This window comes from Letharia columbiana, assembly GCF_014066305.1.
Source record: "Letharia columbiana isolate WasteWater2 chromosome Unknown Sc0000001_s0, whole genome shotgun sequence".
NCBI lineage: Eukaryota > Fungi > Ascomycota > Lecanoromycetes > Lecanorales > Parmeliaceae > Letharia > Letharia columbiana.
In genome coordinates, this window is record NW_023501037.1 from 536781 (window position 1) to 553632 (window position 16852).

General features: G+C 49.9%; 7 protein-coding genes across 7 annotated transcripts; 4 read left to right on the top strand and 3 right to left on the bottom strand.

Moving 5' to 3' along the window:
• Positions 1-149: 149 nt before the first annotated feature.
• On the top strand, positions 150-2376 carry HO173_000747 (uncharacterized protein; the record flags this gene model as incomplete). The annotated part of the gene is made up of 4 exons (XM_037302695.1): positions 150-345; positions 400-773; positions 931-2277; positions 2335-2376. 4 exons carry the CDS (start codon positions 150-152, stop codon positions 2374-2376), a joined length of 1959 nt encoding a protein of 652 aa, XP_037170202.1.
• Positions 2377-2607: 231 nt separating this feature from the next.
• Positions 2608-4527, bottom strand: HO173_000748 (uncharacterized protein; the record flags this gene model as incomplete). Its single annotated transcript, XM_037302696.1, has 1 exon — positions 2608-4527. One exon carries the CDS (start codon positions 4525-4527, stop codon positions 2608-2610), a length of 1920 nt encoding a protein of 639 aa, XP_037170203.1.
• A 583-nt stretch (positions 4528-5110) lies between these two features.
• HO173_000749 (uncharacterized protein) lies at positions 5111-7067 on the bottom strand (the record flags this gene model as incomplete). Its single annotated transcript, XM_037302697.1, has 3 exons — positions 5111-5259; positions 5318-6192; positions 6244-7067. 3 exons carry the CDS (start codon positions 7065-7067, stop codon positions 5111-5113), a joined length of 1848 nt encoding a protein of 615 aa, XP_037170204.1.
• Positions 7068-8478: 1411 nt separating this feature from the next.
• HO173_000750 (uncharacterized protein) lies at positions 8479-9415 on the top strand (the record flags this gene model as incomplete). Its single annotated transcript, XM_037302698.1, has 2 exons — positions 8479-8795; positions 8959-9415. The coding sequence occupies 2 exons, from the start codon at positions 8479-8481 to the stop codon at positions 9413-9415; spliced, it is 774 nt and encodes a 257-aa protein (XP_037170205.1).
• A 355-nt stretch (positions 9416-9770) lies between these two features.
• Positions 9771-11190, bottom strand: HO173_000751 (uncharacterized protein; the record flags this gene model as incomplete). Its single annotated transcript, XM_037302699.1, has 2 exons — positions 9771-10477; positions 10545-11190. 2 exons carry the CDS (start codon positions 11188-11190, stop codon positions 9771-9773), a joined length of 1353 nt encoding a protein of 450 aa, XP_037170206.1.
• A 1040-nt stretch (positions 11191-12230) lies between these two features.
• Positions 12231-13564, top strand: HO173_000752 (uncharacterized protein; the record flags this gene model as incomplete). Its single annotated transcript, XM_037302700.1, has 4 exons — positions 12231-12530; positions 12839-12989; positions 13139-13479; positions 13529-13564. 4 exons carry the CDS (start codon positions 12231-12233, stop codon positions 13562-13564), a joined length of 828 nt encoding a protein of 275 aa, XP_037170207.1.
• Positions 13565-13876: 312 nt separating this feature from the next.
• Positions 13877-14512, top strand: HO173_000753 (uncharacterized protein; the record flags this gene model as incomplete). Its single annotated transcript, XM_037302701.1, has 5 exons — positions 13877-13890; positions 13958-13971; positions 14022-14053; positions 14104-14227; positions 14298-14512. 5 exons carry the CDS (start codon positions 13877-13879, stop codon positions 14510-14512), a joined length of 399 nt encoding a protein of 132 aa, XP_037170208.1.
• Positions 14513-16852: the final 2340 nt, after the last annotated feature.

Sequence of the window (16852 nt, forward strand, 5' to 3'; positions counted from 1 at the left end):
TACGGAGGGCTTGGCATGCCAAGACCGTGTAAAATTTCCCTTTCGCCAGACCTGCCCCACGAAATTTCTGTCCAACGACTCTTGATCAAAAGTGCGCCTCGTGAAGAAGGCAGAGTCGTAGACACCATATCTACACCTGCTCACCAACCATGAAGACGACTTGGAAGGAGATACCTCCTGTGCCTACAAGCCAGGAATTTTTAGATGTGGTCTTAAGCCGCACACAAAGACGCTTACCCACTCAGATCCGCAGTGGTTTTCAAATCTCAAGGATAAGAAATTTCTATACACGCAAGGTCAAATATACTCAAGAGACTTTCACCGAAAAGTTGTCTCTGATTCTCGGTTCGTCGAGTGCTTTTGAACCTCGATTGTGGTATTGATACTAATACAAAGCAGAGGGTTTTCCCCGTCTTCAAGACATACATCCTTTCCACAAGGATTTGTTGAATACGCTCTACGATGCCGACCATTTCCGAATAGCCCTTGGCCAGCTCTCGACCGCTAAACACCTCATCGAAACCGTCTCTCGAGACTATGTCCGTCTCCTCAAATACGCACAGTCGCTCTTCCAATGCAAGCAACTCAAACGCGCAGCCCTTGGCCGCATGGCCACGATATGCCGGAGGCTGAAAGACCCTCTCGTGTACCTCGAGCAAGTGCGCCAACACTTGTCACGTTTACCAGCCATCGACCCCAATACGCGCACCCTGTTGATCTGTGGGTACCCTAACGTCGGCAAGTCTAGCTTTCTTCGCAGCGTTACAAGAGCGGTATGTACATTTTGGAGCGCTTACTTCCCGTACCTAATACCTTTTTTGAGTTGCAACACAAGTTCTGGGAGCATAAGGCTCCTAATACCCCTTCGAGCTCTCTCAGTGCTTGGGCTGCCGCATTGAAGAGGGAATGCTGACTCCGAAATTGTTGTAGGATGTGGATGTACAACCCTATGCTTTCACGACAAAGTCGCTCTTTGTAGGCCACTTCGACTACAAATATCTTCGCTTCCAGGCAATTGACACTCCCGGTATTCTTGATCACCCGCTAGAGGAAATGAACACCATAGAGATGCAGTCCATTACCGCAATCGCCCATCTACGCTCCGCTATACTATACTTCATGGACTTGTCTGAGCAATGCGGTTATTCTGTGAATGCACAAATCCAGCTGTTCCACAGCATAAAACCCTTGTTCGCTAACAAGCTCGTCTTCGTGGTAATCAACAAGATCGATATCATGAAACCAGAGGATCTCGACGTTGAGACAAAAGCCATGCTGGATTCCATGTTGAAATCTGGGGAGGTAGAGCTATTGCAATTATCATGCACGACAACGGAAGGAGTGACAGAAGTGAAGAACGCTGCATGCGAACGGCTCATCGCAGACCGTGTAGCGCAGAAGCTCAAAGCTGGAACGAACAGCAGCGGCTCAATCGGCGGAAGGTTAGGCGATGTGCTCACCCGTATCCACGTCGCTCAACCTCTCGGTGGAATCCTGCGAGAACCATACATCCCAGATGCGGTGAAAAAGCTCCGCAAATTCTCCAAAGACGATCCAGGCCGCAGACGTCTCGCCCGCGACATCGAAGAAGAAAACGGTGGCGCAGGCGTCTATAATATCAACCTCAAAGATCAGTACAAGCTCGATGATGAAGACTGGAGATATGACTGCGTCCCCGAAGTCTTCGACGGCAAGAACGTTTCTGACTTCATAGATCCCGATATCGAAACCAAGCTTGCTGCTCTTGAGGAGGAAGAGGAGAAGCTGGAAGCAAAGGGCTACTACGATTCCGACGACGATGTCGAAGACGCCGACGAAGCTGATATTCGCATGAAGGCGGATCTGATACGTGAGAAACAGGAGGAAATCAGGAACGAAGCCCGCATGAGGAAATCCCTCAAGAACCGCGCTCTAATCCCTCGCCGCTCACAACCCAAGAAGCTTTCAGTGATGGAAGACTCCCTCGACAAACTCGGCTTTGACACCACCACCATCTCCGCACGCGCTCGCTCGCAATCGCGCGGGCGGAGCGCACTGAGGAGCCGGACAGGCACTGAGGACGCCATGGACGTGGACACGCCAATGAGCAACGTAGATGCACTGAGGGCGAAGAGCAGAGCCAGGAGCCAGAGCAACAGGAGGGACGACGGTGTGACGAGTGAGGCGGCGAGGAGTAAGGCGGAGCGGCTGAATAAGCTGGGTCAGAAGAAAATGAACAGGATGGCGAGGCAGGGAGAGGCGGATAGGCATACTACGGCTGCGATGCCGAAGCATTTGGTGAGTCTTCTTGTCGATATCTCTGATTGGTATGTTAGGGTGCTAATGCTGGAACAGTTCTCTGGGAAGCGTGGTATGGGCAAGACGCAACGGAGGTAGTGAATCGCTGCTCCAAAGTTCCGTGCTGTTAGGAGGACGTATTGCGGTTCGGCGCTTTATGCACTTACGATAGATCGGTTTCAGAAGCAGCTTGATGAACAAGGTTTGGTGGAGTGAAGGCATGCTACTCAACATCCACGACTCAAAAGGCAGTTGTGCACAGCAAAAGCGACTGAGCCTGCGCTATGTAGCTTCCAAGCTATGAGCCATTTTGGATTGGAAGACATCAAGCTATCTCGTCTTATAAACGCAAGGCTTGAGCACCTTACTTTCATCCACCTCCTCAACATCATCATCCACAAATTTCGTCTTCGCATACATGTTGCTTCGTCCCGTGTTCTCATTCCTACCCTCTGCAACTCTCCCTCCGTTGCCTTTCTCCGTTCTCGCACCGAGACTCTTCGCAAATCTCATCGTCACAAACATCTTGTTCGCCATATCCGGCTTCCCATTCAAAATCAGCCCCCTCTTCCTAAATACCTCAACAAAAGCACTAACGTCCGTCTCATCTTTCCCGCCCTTGCTCTTCGCATCCTCCATGTCTTCCAATGCCACTGCCTTATCGTCCTCGTCCTCGTCACCAACTGCGCCCTTACCCTTCTCAGTACTCTTCTTTCTCCCAATTCCCCCCCCTGCTTTCTTCTTCACCCCGGGCCTCGCAAACCGGCTCTTGATCTCCGCAACCCACACCTCCCCACCTCCCCTGACAATCCTCGCACATTCGCCCACTACATCCACCCAGTTGGTGCCCATGAGACTTAGACAGCAGATGGCTATATCCACGGTGCCACCTTTGACGCCAGCGGCAGAGAGATTACTGATATCCGCCACGGTGACGAGGTGGGCATTGGGTGTATCGCCTTTGGCTAGATCAAAAGAAAGGAACTTCAGGCTGAGAGACTTTGTAGAAGGGGAGAGAGAGCCAGCGAGTGTTGCGTCTCCGCAGCCAAGATCAACGATTGTGCAAATACCATTTCGAGAACGAGGAAGGGGATCCATTTTCTCTCCTCCTTGGCCAGTAGTCGCACCAGCTGTAGCGTCTGCATCACTGCCTTTCGGCTTCTTCCCCTTCTTCTGCTCCCGCCAAAGCTTCTTCTGACTGGGTACCGAGACCCTGCTCCTGGCTCTAACATCTTCGATGAAACCTTGGACTGGATTCTGCGGCCACACGGCGACTTGTGCGCGAAAACCCGCGTGGTAGGAGGTGTAATTTTGAGGCGAGTCGGCGAAGAGACGCATGGCTTGGTCTGAAGGACTGGTATACAGGGTCTGGTTGAGATGTCGAAAGCGAGCAGAGGTGAGTTTGGCGGCCATTCGTTGTTGTAAGGGGGTTAAGCTTGTGGATGGTAGAGAAGGGGCTGGGGTAGGGGTAGTGTCCGGAGCTCCTGAGGCTTTGGGGGGCTCTGGTGCCTTTGGAAGCTTTGTAGATTTGGTCACTGTAGGATCTTGCAGTGTATCAGAAGCTTTCAAGGATCCAAAGGGTTTCGCAGTCTGACTGGGTTTTGCAGGAGCGATCTCGGCAGGATGACTGGGTACAGCTTCGGGGCGAACAGGTGGTAGTGTGCCATTGGCTTGGAGGAGGGCTCTCTGTTCGCGCTTCTTCGAGGCTTCGGCTTTACGTTGCTCGTACTTTGATTTGCCGTCCTCGGCCTCACCTTGCTCTTTCAGGAGAGTTGGTGACGAGTCCGCAGCATCGTCATGACCGTTGGCCTGGGGGGCAATGCCTTTATCATCCTTTCTTTTTCTCTTTCTCTTCTTCGGGGAAGCCTCCTCTTCTACTGTTCTTGCGAACTTGGACTCCTCAGAGAAGCCCTCAAAGCTGCCTGGATCGACATCCTCAATTTCTCCCAAAGAACCATCTTTTCCCTCCGTGTTCTGCTTGCTTTGCTTTGCTTCCTTTCCTTCTTTCTTTGGTCTAGGTTGATCCAAGTTTTTCTCCTCTATATACTTTCTCCAAAGGTCCCCAAGATTCTCCTCCGTGACCTCAAGCGCATTCTTTGAGCCAGTCCCCCGCTTGCGCTTCCTCGATTTCTTCTTGTCCGTGCCGATTGGGTGGTGATGTTTGTGCTCCGTCGCAGCCTGTGAGGATCTTGGCTCTGTCTGAACTTTCAGCGCGTCCGCAGAGATGGACCAGCCGGGAACTGCGAACATGATGGTCGAACGGAAAGAATAATAAATCGAAAGTTTTTGACGAATTGATTATTGCGGGGTTAAGAGATCCTAACTCCGTCTATCAAATTCTCTAGAAACCTCGGAATAGTACCATAAACCTACTCTACGTGTCTACGTGGGATGGGCCTGAGTACATACGTACAGGTGACAAGTGACAGGTGACATCTAATCTGACTGGAATATCGAATGGTGCTGTGTCTCCAACTGAATGTCTGTCTACCTATCTACCTCTCTACCCATGTCCTCCCAACGGAAGAAATCGCAATCAATAGGTTACGCCAGACTGCCAGTCACGAGATTCGTTGAGAGATCTCGTCGGATATAGCCGGTGATTGTACCATAAGTCGTCATTCGTAATATCGTTGAGATACGGTCATGCTTTTTAAGCCTCCCACGTGGAGAAACATAAGGATGCCTGGGTATGTTGAATGCTTCGTAAAATGCCTCGCTATGCTGTCATATGCTATACTTCAATGTTGAAAAAAATATGGTCAAAACGGACGGAACATCGAGAAGGGATATGTTGAATCTGGTAAGTAGTGAGTATATGTGAAGTCGAAATTTAATTATGCACCTCTATGGGTGCTCCATTGGCGGTGGGACAGTGATCATTCGATTGGTGGCCGTTCACCGAGGGCTTGTCCAGGTCTTCGACCTCGAGGCCTTCGAACAAGGAGAATATGGCATGGGTTTGATGGAAGTCATTATCAACTGCAGTGTTGTTAGCATGAGCGCTGTGTATTTTAAAGGGCTACGAAACACAGCATACCAATGTTGATGAGATACCACGTATCCATAATTTTATCGATAAGCTGTCGGCTTGGGCTCGAAGCAGCGTAACATTTGGCCCAGTCGGCACCAAGGTGGTATGCTTCATCTTTCCATGCTAAGAAGCTAATGGTCTCAACGATTGTGGGTTGCACAATCTCTTTTCCTGGGAAGACACCCCATGTAACGGCGTTTGGACCCTCACTTGGGGCGTTGGTGCTCAGATCTCCACCCTTAGTGACAGCGTAGTATGTCATAGTAGAGCTTCGCTCAATACGAGCAATGAGCTCTGGAATTAGCTGTGGTGAGATGAGGAGTTCGACGTAAGTCTTCTGGTAAACGTAGCCCCCTTTAGGGCCCCATCCATGCACAGGATGGGTGGATTTGACGCCATTGACCGACGGTTGGGAGGTAATAGTGAGCAGTCCTCTCCTATTCAGATTGATAAGCTCAGGTCTGATGGCTTCTGCTTCACTCGTTATTGGAGCCTCGCTCCATGGGAGACTCTGGAGGTTCCCCTCCAAGAACCGTATGAAGATGTTGGCCACATCTCTGACCGACTCAGGCTTGCCCCACAATTTTACATTCTGCTCATTTGTCCCCTTGAGACCAATGTCATATGCATCTAATTCTCCAAAAGCTGGTGATCGAGCGTCGCCCCAACGACCATTGGGAAATTCATCCCAATCCTGGGTTCGAGCGACGTAAGACTTGTTCCTATTTTTCCAGAAGATAGGTCGAACGTCTTCTTCTCTGCGATTGAGGCCCAGGGACTGCCGCCATGGTAGAATCCTCGTGTTTGGCGTTCCATCTTTTGGTACTAAATCCAACTCTTCCAAAACCATTCGCGTAGCTTGGGCGAGATTCATAGTGTAGCTGCAAAATTGTGAGTTAGATTTGACTGGGTATGTGGACTTCACCGCTTACAAGTGCAGCTGCATGATACCAGCATCAATAATCTTGCGGCACATTTCAGCAACCAGCCCCTTCCCAACCTCTCGTACTTGCGCATCATCGTTCTTTATAGGTTCTAGGGCATCGGCCCACTTCTGTGGTATATGGCATTTTGACCAAGCCGCGCGCCTCAGAAATGCCGCATGAGTCTGTATAGGCATGATACCGGGGACAATTGGAACGGAGATACCGCGCGCCCTGACCTTCTCTACCCAGGACAGGAAAATGTCTACATCGTAAAACATCTGTGTCACAATAAACGTTCCTCCAGCGTCGACCTTCTCTTTTAGATGTTCCAGTAGTATCTCTTGATCCTGCTGGTCGTCGCAGCCCTCCGGGTAGCCAGCAACACCTATGTCAAAGTGGTCTCCATATCTGGCCTTGATGTATTCGACCAAATCCCGGGCATATCGGAAGCCACCTTCCACCGCCTGCCACTTCTCATTTTCTCTTGGAGGGTCTCCTCGTAGTGCAAGTATGTTGGAGCATCCAGCGGAATAGGCTGACTTTAAAGCATCATCCACCTTCTGCTTCTCCATGTCGGTGCAGGTCAAGTGCATGCAAGTTTCTAAGCCATAGATGGTCTGTGCAGTATTGACCATTTCACACGTCAGGTCCGACCGACTGCCTCCAGCACCCCAGGTCACATCGATAAAAGCAGGGCCAAGGTCATGCATGCGGTCCATGCGGTCATAGAGATTCTGGACACCCAAGGCTGTTTTAGGAGGAAAGAATTCGAAAGAGAAGACGGGCTTCCTTGACCGTTCGGCCTCCGCGAGCTTGTCTTTGATATGCATATTAGATCGTCTGTATGAAGGCAGAGATATGTCAGCTGCTGTAGGACGCCTGTAGCCCAGAAGTAACAATAAAGAAGAGAATCTCGGGAATAGGAAGAAGAACAGGGATTGATCTAAGGAAACAACAAGTCTGTTGTACTTACCAGCAATGCTCTGTCAAATGCACAGAGTGTCTTGTCCCAGGCTACTATCCAAGCTATCCGTTCCGAGCCCACCGGGCTACTTGCTGCCACGACATGCACCACGGTATTTGTTCTTTGGTTTGTGACAAAGGTCGAGGAGTTGAGAAGTCCGAACAGTCAGCTTTCAACGGCTGCGTCTATATTATGTCAGTATTGGACTGACGGTTGGCACGTTCTAGTCTTTTCGACCTTATTGAACACCGATCGGACCTCTGCAGGATTTGTCCGGGGTCTGCAAAGTCTTACTACACCGATGGAGGCAAGAGTCGATGCTTTGCAGGACGAAGGCTTGCAGGGTGGCTTGCTTTGCGGCATGAATAGGCGAGGTTTCTCCGCGCAGACTTGTGACCACCGGAGCCACCCTGTGAGGTGGCGTGCGTGGTTCGCTCGGCCAAATATGAGACCAACCTATACGTGATGCTGGCGCCGAACCCTCTACTAGTCAGGGGAATTGATAGATCTCTTGGGTTTGATCTTAGTGAATATGGTGTACGAGTTGGCCTCGTTAATTCTAGCTACTAACGAAAGGCATTCCACCCTCCGAGTGTTTATACAGTCGTGCACACCTAAGTCCTCGCACTTCCTAGAGCAGGAAGTTACTACGTTCATATGTATCACGAATTCTCGAAAAAGTTATCGCGATAGACCTACAAGTGTTAGCATACATACGAGGTGCATCACGACTAGGTCGCAACCCGTACGATTCAGTCATATCTAAAGTGTGACGGATATACAGATAAAGTATCTTCTAAGCATGAGTATACGCTGTAGCAGAAGGTCGAGGCTCGATAAGTTAGTGGAATGGGTCTATCCCTCTCTTCCAATGCTGCATTTGTGACATATGCCCAACCAGAATAACCATAGAGTCTGAGACCGAGAGGTATTGGTGCAAGTAGGTATGCATGCACTGATGGGGAGCGCTACGTGAGGGTTCGTTCCCGCTTCCAGCCCTGCCGGCTTGCTGTTCCGCCCCTGGGGCCTCCGGACTTGGATGGATTTGAGGCGTCAAGGAGACTGATAGTTTCCTTCATGATCACCAAAATTGCTATAGGTAAAGGGACAATCTCTGACAGGGTTACTTATATATTCGAGGTCCATACCCACCTGACTATATTCTCTATGCAGTCCAGTCTCCCAGCCCTAATAGCCTGTCTCCAACACACCTCAACGAGCTCCCACCTTATAGGGAAGTGACCTTTCCATGGAAAGAACAACTCATCCAAGTTCCAATGGCATCCTCTGTATCCTCCACTGATCCTCAGGCCCACCGACAAGCCCAAGAAGAAGACCCCGACTCCCTCGTCCCCTCCACCCCGCCTCCCCTTCTTCCCACCTATAAGTCCGCCTTCCTCCAATCCTGTCTCTCCGCCTCCGTGCTCACGTTCGGGACCTACAAGCTCAAGTCTGGCCGACTATCCCCCTATTTCTTCAATGCGGGACTCTTCCACACTGGGGGGCTCGTCCACTCCATCAGTACCGCCTACGCACATGCATTACTGACGCACGTCACTCAAAACCCAACTTTCAAATTCGATATCTTGTTCGGGTAAGGCACTTCTCGTAAATATCTTTTCCCGTTCGAGTATCTTGAGTCGCGAGACATGTTGGAGGAACAAGTTACCCAATTTACCCCCTTTGCTACCCTCAACCATGTCTTACTACTCAAATTTCTATCAAAAACTGGGAATGCTGATTGCGAAATGTGCTAGACCAGCGTACAAGGGCATACCGTTGGCAACTGCCACGGTGGACAAGTTGGCTCAACTCGATAAGGGAAGGTTTGGGCATGTGAGCTATTCATTCAACAGAAAAGAGTTGAAGGACCACGGAGAAGGGGGCGTGATCGTGGGAGCTCCTTTACGGAACAAGGACGTTGTGATTATTGATGATGTTATTACTGCGGGGACTGCGATGAGGGAGGCAATTGAGATTATCAGGGCACAAGGGGGGACGCTTGTTGGCGTCATTGTGGCACTCGATCGGAAGGAGAGGATGAGCGATGATAGTAGTGGGAGCGCTATTGGAGAGGTCAGGAGAAAGTTTGACGTGCCGGTCTTGAGTATCATTGATCTAGATGATCTGATCGGAGTGCTAGGGGGTTTAGGGGATGAAGAGGATATGGAGAGATTGAGAGATTACAAAGGGAGGTACGGGGCCAGTGACTGATGAACTTGACATGGAATACAAGGGCGCTATGGCCTTGCTTGCTTTGCTGCGAAGCTGACACTACTTGGCAGTGCTATGGAACTTGTGGGGGGCTTTTCGAGCAGACCTTGCTATAGCTTGTGCTCCTTGCTTATGAAGCAGATCCATGATGTTGAGAAAGGCTTTAGTGGTATGATGCTTTGTGGTCGCCGGGGCTCTTCCTTGTTTGCTCTTTTGATACCCCACGTAGGCTCAGATCAGAGCTCAAAAGCAGTTCATTGTGAATCGCATCGCCGTCTCTACATGCTATTACGCTGTACGCTCTTTGATGGTGGAAGACGCTCGCTCATGGTCTGGTATCGTAGGCTCTGTGTCGTCACAATAAAAGCCCAGCAGCCATTTCCACATCGCCTCCTGCCATTTCCAACGCATGGATTGCCTCCTGCTTGGTAAAGCCCATGTTCGTCAGCTGTTCAATATCTTCCTTTGGGAACGATGCCGGGCCAGTCGTTGACTGAGACTGTTGCGTGCTACCAGGTCCTGATGGTGAGCTGGCTGAAGCTGATGGCCCGATCGCAGTCACTTGGCTGGCACCAGCGCTTGAAGCACCTTGAGTAACGGTACCCGAAATAGCACCAGTCCTCGTGCCTGCCGGGCCCTCGATCGTAGGCTCATTTTTGTAGACATCCTCATACCTGGGGATGTCAGCTTCACCAAGGAATTCAACTTCGTCGCCCTGGATTATCAGCTTTCCCTTCTGGAGATCTATGCAGGCTTGATGCTTCTTCAGCATGTCCAATCCAAGCAGTAGGTCAACGTCTTTACCTTCCATGACGGTGAAGCTGCATGGCAGAAACGAAGTTCCAATCTTTATGATCGCACTGTGCACACGGCCAAGAATTTTGGCAGTGCCGACACCTCTAGCAATCCCAGCGTAGCGTTTGTCGAGGAGGCGATAGATGCCGCACTTTTCTGCGCAGGAAGGGGACATGATCGTTGTCTGAGCTCCGGAGTCGACAAAAGCCTTAACCTTATGCTGATTGACTTCGACTGGTATGTATAGCATGTGTACCCGAGCGAAGACTAGAAAGTCGTTGCGTGAGTATGGTGTACTGCCTTAAGAAAGATACATCAGCAGAAGGATAAGTACCTTCCGGATTGTGTTCCATCGCGTTATGCAGGTTCTCTATCACCCCTTCTTGCCGTATCATTTCTTCGATCTCGCGTTGGGCGTCAACATTGAACGGATCAGCGGAAAGCAAGTCATTTCTCCGTTGAATTTCGGCGTCCATCTCGACTTTTTGTCTTAGCTTCTCCTCAAATATTTGCTGGAAGCGAGCCGGATCTTGTACGGCATTTGCAAGATCAGGATCTGATGCTCGGATCGTCGCGAGGATATTTGGGTTTCCCATAGCTTGTAGACGTATCATCTCAGGGTCTGCCTGTGCACTTTGACGTGAACCAGCCTGAACCGGGCCTCGTCGCTGTGTCCGCACCGGTCGACTCGAGCCAACAGATGGCGCCTGTGGGTTCCGAACTTGCACACCGAGCATGGAATCATTGGTCATTTCGCATTGCTGCAGAGTTCTGGAATCATCGACAAGCTCTTGATTTCCATAGTAGATTCTTTGAGCCGCTGCCGAAATATTCGTCTCACTCTCAATGTAGCCTTTAAGATCGGCGATAGTCATATGCGGACCGACATCGGCCGTCAGGAAGTCTTGCTCGAGGGTAACTTGAGGGGCATCAATGGTGTTGATGGAAATAGTGATCTGCCTACATGTTCTAGTCAGCATTGAGCATTCAAAGGCGGCGGTGGCCACTTACATGGTGAGACTGTGGGGGACGAGGGTAAGAAACCCCCCGATGGTTTTTTTTTCTTTGTTACTCTCAGGACGAAAGTGGTTAGACGTGGAGGCCTGAGCTGGGCAGCACGTCGCTAGAAATGATAGAGTGGTGAAGCTTGGATTATAAGCAGTGAAGAGTCCAGGAGTCTCGGGGGTTTCAAACAGTTTCGGTCATACTGTGGAGGCGATTGGAAGGGATTCGAACATCAGTGCAGTGAAGGAATTTGACAGGACATTAGTAATCGTACACCCCAAAGGTGAGCGGCAATTTATGATCTTGAAAGGGAAGTTGTCGAAGTGTTGCGTGATAAGTGGTGTATGTATGTTGATTGTTTTGGACGGGGAGGTACAGGGTGGTTGAGGGTAGCGGCATATGTGAGGAATCTGAAGAAGGCTTGCTGCATTTGCGGGGACAGCCGTTTGGCGATGCGTACCTAATCAATCCATCAGAGTCCAGAATCATAATCCTTGCATGGCGTGGAAGCGAATTGCGGATGGCGGATTGTCAGATAGGGGGGATTTGTGGGGGGGGGGGAGAAGGGGGCACTGTATTTTTACTTGGAGCTGACAGTGCTGTTGGGGTGATGATATAGTGCTATATAGTGCTATAGGGCTACCTTATAATGCTGCTGTATATAAAGTACTCTGTACAGACTAGAGATTGCACTCAGCCAAAAAGAAAAAGTCCGAGCTGGATACTGAATGACGACACGATTGAAGTACTGCAAAGTCAAAAGTTCAAGTGAACCCAAAGTGTTAAGGTGCATCCTGCAGAAGAACTAAAGTAAAGTGCCTGAGTTGCGAAAAGTACCTTTACCTAAGGTAGTCTAGACCCAGATCGTCGGCTGTCCCGTCTCACCCTGATCCCACCTGCGAGCGCTTCGTGTCAAAGAGTCAGGGGGAGAAAAAAAACAGAGAAAAAAAAAGAAAGAAAAAAAAGAAGAAGAAAAAAAAATGAGGTTTCTCATACTGAATTCCAATCTTCCCACATGATGCCTCAAGACCTCTTCTCCGATTCCCTCGTCGCGAGCCCCGAGTCGCAAACACCAAGACTCGATGTCTCTGAAGGTTCCACGGCAACGGGAAATGATGGGTATAATGAGTTCACAATCCACAGACAAGAGGGGAAACGCTCGAGCGCCCAACAGCTGCGGACAAACAGAGCCAAAGTCAACGAGAGAAATGATCTGCATCCATATGTTCAGACACTGTCCCTATCAAATCTAGAGAGTTGCGTAGCATTAGAGAATGCCGTATTTTCAGAGCTGGAGAGATGCGCAAGAGAAAAGGTAGGACCTCCGGACTCGGATTTGATTGTGGATCCATTTCTATCAACACACTCCATCTATCCTCTATCCTCTTCTCCTCCATATCATTGGCCTTTCCGACCTTGCAAGTGGTCTGTTTGCTTCCAATGCAAATGCTTCCTGTCGCACCACCTGGACCTTCCACATTGTCTACATCGCCCTGAGAGTTATCAATCCTTCATATGTACCAAATCTTTCCCGCGCAACGGCAGGAAACCTACTACTTCCTTGTCAAACGCACCTCTCAGCCCTCCAATGAAAACCTCGACCCTTACTCACGCTCCTCATAGTTCATTTACCGCCTAACGACCTGCCCCGAACTCTGCTTGGGCCTCTTCTCCTCCACTCCTCCAAACTCTCCGAACGCTTCCATACCCACGTTCCCCACTGCACGGCCCGCGGATTCCGCCTCTCCGGATCTGAAATCGGTGCTCATCGCCAGTACGTCTAAATTTCGGAGCAATTCCTTCCTGATCTGTGCCTCGGTTTGAATTCTGAGACAGGTGTCGAGAGTATCGTACTCATTGACGCTGTTTTGTGTGTTCATTTCCACATCTCAATGAAGCAGCACTGACTCCGAAAACTTGAAGTGGTCATATCAACAAAAACCATGAGCCCTACCGTGACAGACGAGAGCATGGATGTAGCCCCCAATTGGAAGATTAACCCCTCAAATACTAGCATCCACGGCCATCGTGAAGATGGCCGAACGATAGCCATCCATTCGCTTAGCGTTTTGCCAGCTTTTCAAGGGAGGGGTCTAGGAAAGACGATCATGAAAGCCTACCAGCAGCGGATGGAGACGAGTGGGATCGCCGACCGAATGGCGTTGTTGGCTCATGATCATTTGGAAGAAATGTATGAAGGCATGGGATTTGAAAACAAGGGGAAGAGCGATGTTCGATTCGCAGGTGGAGGTTGGAATAGTCTGGTAAGTGAGATCTCGTTCCTCGCGGGTGTATGGACCTGACTGAGCCGAGACATATGAATTCGCTGAACATGGGCCGGGATCTTGAGGATTGCTACAAATGTTAATAAGTGCTGCTGTTTTGGATATCAACTACTGTGATTAAAGCGTTCCTGGATCTGACTGTACGCGTGATGCTTCGAAGTTAAATCAATGAATCCGATTTCCTCTGTCAGCACGTGACGTGCCACTGCGCTTGCTCTTCGATCATCCGCCAGAAGAGCCTAAGGCCTTCCCAAGATCCTCGATTTTAGTAGGCCCTAGACCGGAAGGCAGCACTTTCGTAGGTCCACACACAGTATCTTTGACGTCCGAATTCTTATTTTTCTGCAGCTTTTCAGGTAACATCTCAAGCTTATCAATGTTTTTAGGATGGTAAGGAGGTGTTTCAAGGTTCAAGATCGAACATTCGAGGCTCTTGAGGCAACGTTCGTACCCTCAGTCATCACGCATTTGGTCCGACCACCTTTTGCAACAGGCCGTATAGCCGTACTGGCCATCCGCAGACGAGAGTGGTGGCGGGAAAACAACGGAGCTGGTACGGGAACAACGCTGCTGTATTTATTTTGGCGTTGACGACTTTCGCAGACTCTAACCCCTGGCATAGACCTCCAGGAACCTCACTTCTATCCAGATGCCACGAGAAGCCACGAGAGCTCTCAGACTCCACCTCCAACCGCTGGAAGTCGAACAGCCGACTGTGGAGCTCAAGGTCCGGTCTCCTATATTTCCGACAGATGAAGGAACACACAGTTGCGAATCTCAATAACCAAGCACACAAGTTCGGCGTCAGCTGTCACCAGATTTCCGATTAGCGCACCATTACGGTCCCTCAAGTGCCCTCCGTAAAAGGGTTTTCGGTACGATGGGATTTGCACATCAGCATGAAGAGATGGACCCATACAGTGTTGCCCATCTGGATGCGGTAACACCAGGAAAAGACCTGGAGTTGTCGGCCATTGAACTATTCGTCGGGTTGCCTGATGAACGACAGTAGAGGAGTGGGATTCACCTGGACGCCGCAGGTCAGAAGGAGCCCCACGGATAGTATCGTGAGCTGTGATGCGTTTTCTGGTGGGCAATTGCCGAAAAACTGTGGGTGAACAATTTGTTACGTCGGGTCTGTGTCACAGGGCCGTTTGAGTGGATGTGGCTTGTAGATGCTACTGCCGGTCCAACATACGAATAGAAGTTGGGAAATGCACCTAACAGATATGTGAAATTGGAGGTATGGGCGCCCTACGGTACTTTCGTTGTAAGAACATCAAGCCAGAAGAAGCCCTCCCGATTGCGAAGATAGGTCGCAAAAGTGAATGTAAGAGAAATACAGATAGAAGTTTTGACAGTAGTCTATGCCGACAATCTCGACACCACCAACTTCTCCGCTGTGCACGACTACTACATCGGAAGCCAATCAAGCTTGTTCTGTCATAAAACCATACAGTAAAACACTCTGCTTAGCCTTAGTGTCAGAGACGTGGCAAGACTATCGTTTCGGCCGTCCGACCTGTTCAACTCCGCCTAGGCTTCCAACATCTCTGATCTTGTCCACATCTCAAGCGGTGGATTGCCATGTCATCCAGTCGACAACGGTCAGAGATCACCTCCGCAATGCTACCTCCAGGCGGGAGCTTGCCGCGATTGTTCCCGTGAGCAAGGAAGCTTTTGCCGCCTCATGGACCCGCCAGCTGAGATCCGCGACATCATGTATGAGATGGCCATACTGTCGAGAGTCACAATCGGAGCCTGGCAAATTCCGATCAACGACTTGAGGAAGCGGGCTCTCGCTATTGATCGGAATAATCTATCGAGTTCGGCTGGAATCGAGGGCGATCATGTCCTACTTCGATCCAACATACGGAGGTACGATGGATGGCTACTAACAATTTGTCACATGGATTACTGGTATAGGGGAAGAGCATGCGTCAATATTGTGATGGTTAGGGATGGAAATTTATATGGAAGCGGAGAAATTAAATGATTGGTACGTATCTCAGGCGATCTTCTGCCAGAGTGTAGTCATGGCAAGGTCTTCTTCCCTGCATACCATGAAAAAGTCTCTTGGGCCGCGATCTTGGGTTTGGGATATTGATTTCCGGCAAAACTTCACACCGATACCGACCGAGAACACCGTCAGTACGGTCGATTGATTTCTAATGGTACTATTCATTCAGAACCAAAGTCCACAGGCCCAGGGGATTGCCCTTGCGTAACAGACAGCGAGCCTGCTGTCTCTGAATTCCTGAGCACACTGATACGTGAGAAGCCCAACTCACATAATGCCAGTGAATCATTCCTCAATCAAGTCCGTCCAAATGCCCTTTGTATATTTCTCACAGTTGACAGCTGAGCCTTTTGAAGCGCGGTTCTGATCCAAACTGCAAGAAGAAAGACATACGATCCGCAGAGCTCGAGTAAAGATAGCACCTTGTAAACCTCAGTGTTTGTCCTCTGGCGGTTTTCTCATAGCCGGGTACGACTTACCATAGAGACGAGCCATCCCACTAAGCCACATCTTGCTCCTTTGTCTCCGCCCTCATTGCCATCGCCAAGAAAAATTCCCCTTCGCCGGCACTCTTCAACGGTTGCCATGATTTCTATTTGGCACCCGTTGAAGGCTGCATACTCCTTCGCCTAGTTCTCTTGGAACGCTTGCGCAAAGTCTTTGTTTTTCCCCTTGTCTTTCTCCCAAATCCGACATGAATCGCCCCGAATTGTCCTTGTTGTGATCCATGATCATAGATGTCTTCATCAGAAGTCTGACATTGTAGAGTTCGGGAGTCTGGGTAGGGTCGAGGTTGCAATGTCGGCAAATCCAGTCATGTGAGCTTCCTGAAATGCTGGGACGCTGGATATTACCGCATGGGGATCGGCAGTCCTTAATGAGGAATTCATAGTCCTGCGTCCTGGATAAGATTTGCTGTGATTGATCACCTGGAAACGGATGCACGTTTCGAGTTGTCCTTGTGGAAGGAGAGGAGTCACTTGGAAGGACCGCTGGCGTTGAATGGAATGTGACAGGTTACGAATTGGTGCGGATGGTGGAAGAAGGTGAGCAAAGTATGTTGTATCATTCAACACCGGGGCCTTGCAGTGTTGATCAAGGCTCCAATGGATGAGAGGCTGGTTTCTGAGCTGGTATCGTACAATACTCCAACCGCCAAGCTCAATTTGCCTCCCTAATTGAAACCCCTTTGGGGGGGGGGGGGTTTGGTCACTTCTGGAACTTCCCGTGATCAGAGCTGAAAAATAGTCCTATTGGTCAGATCTGAAGCGAGACGGGTAGTTAGTTAGTCATAGAGAGAAGTGAAAATGCATTCCAGGTAGTGAAAGCATT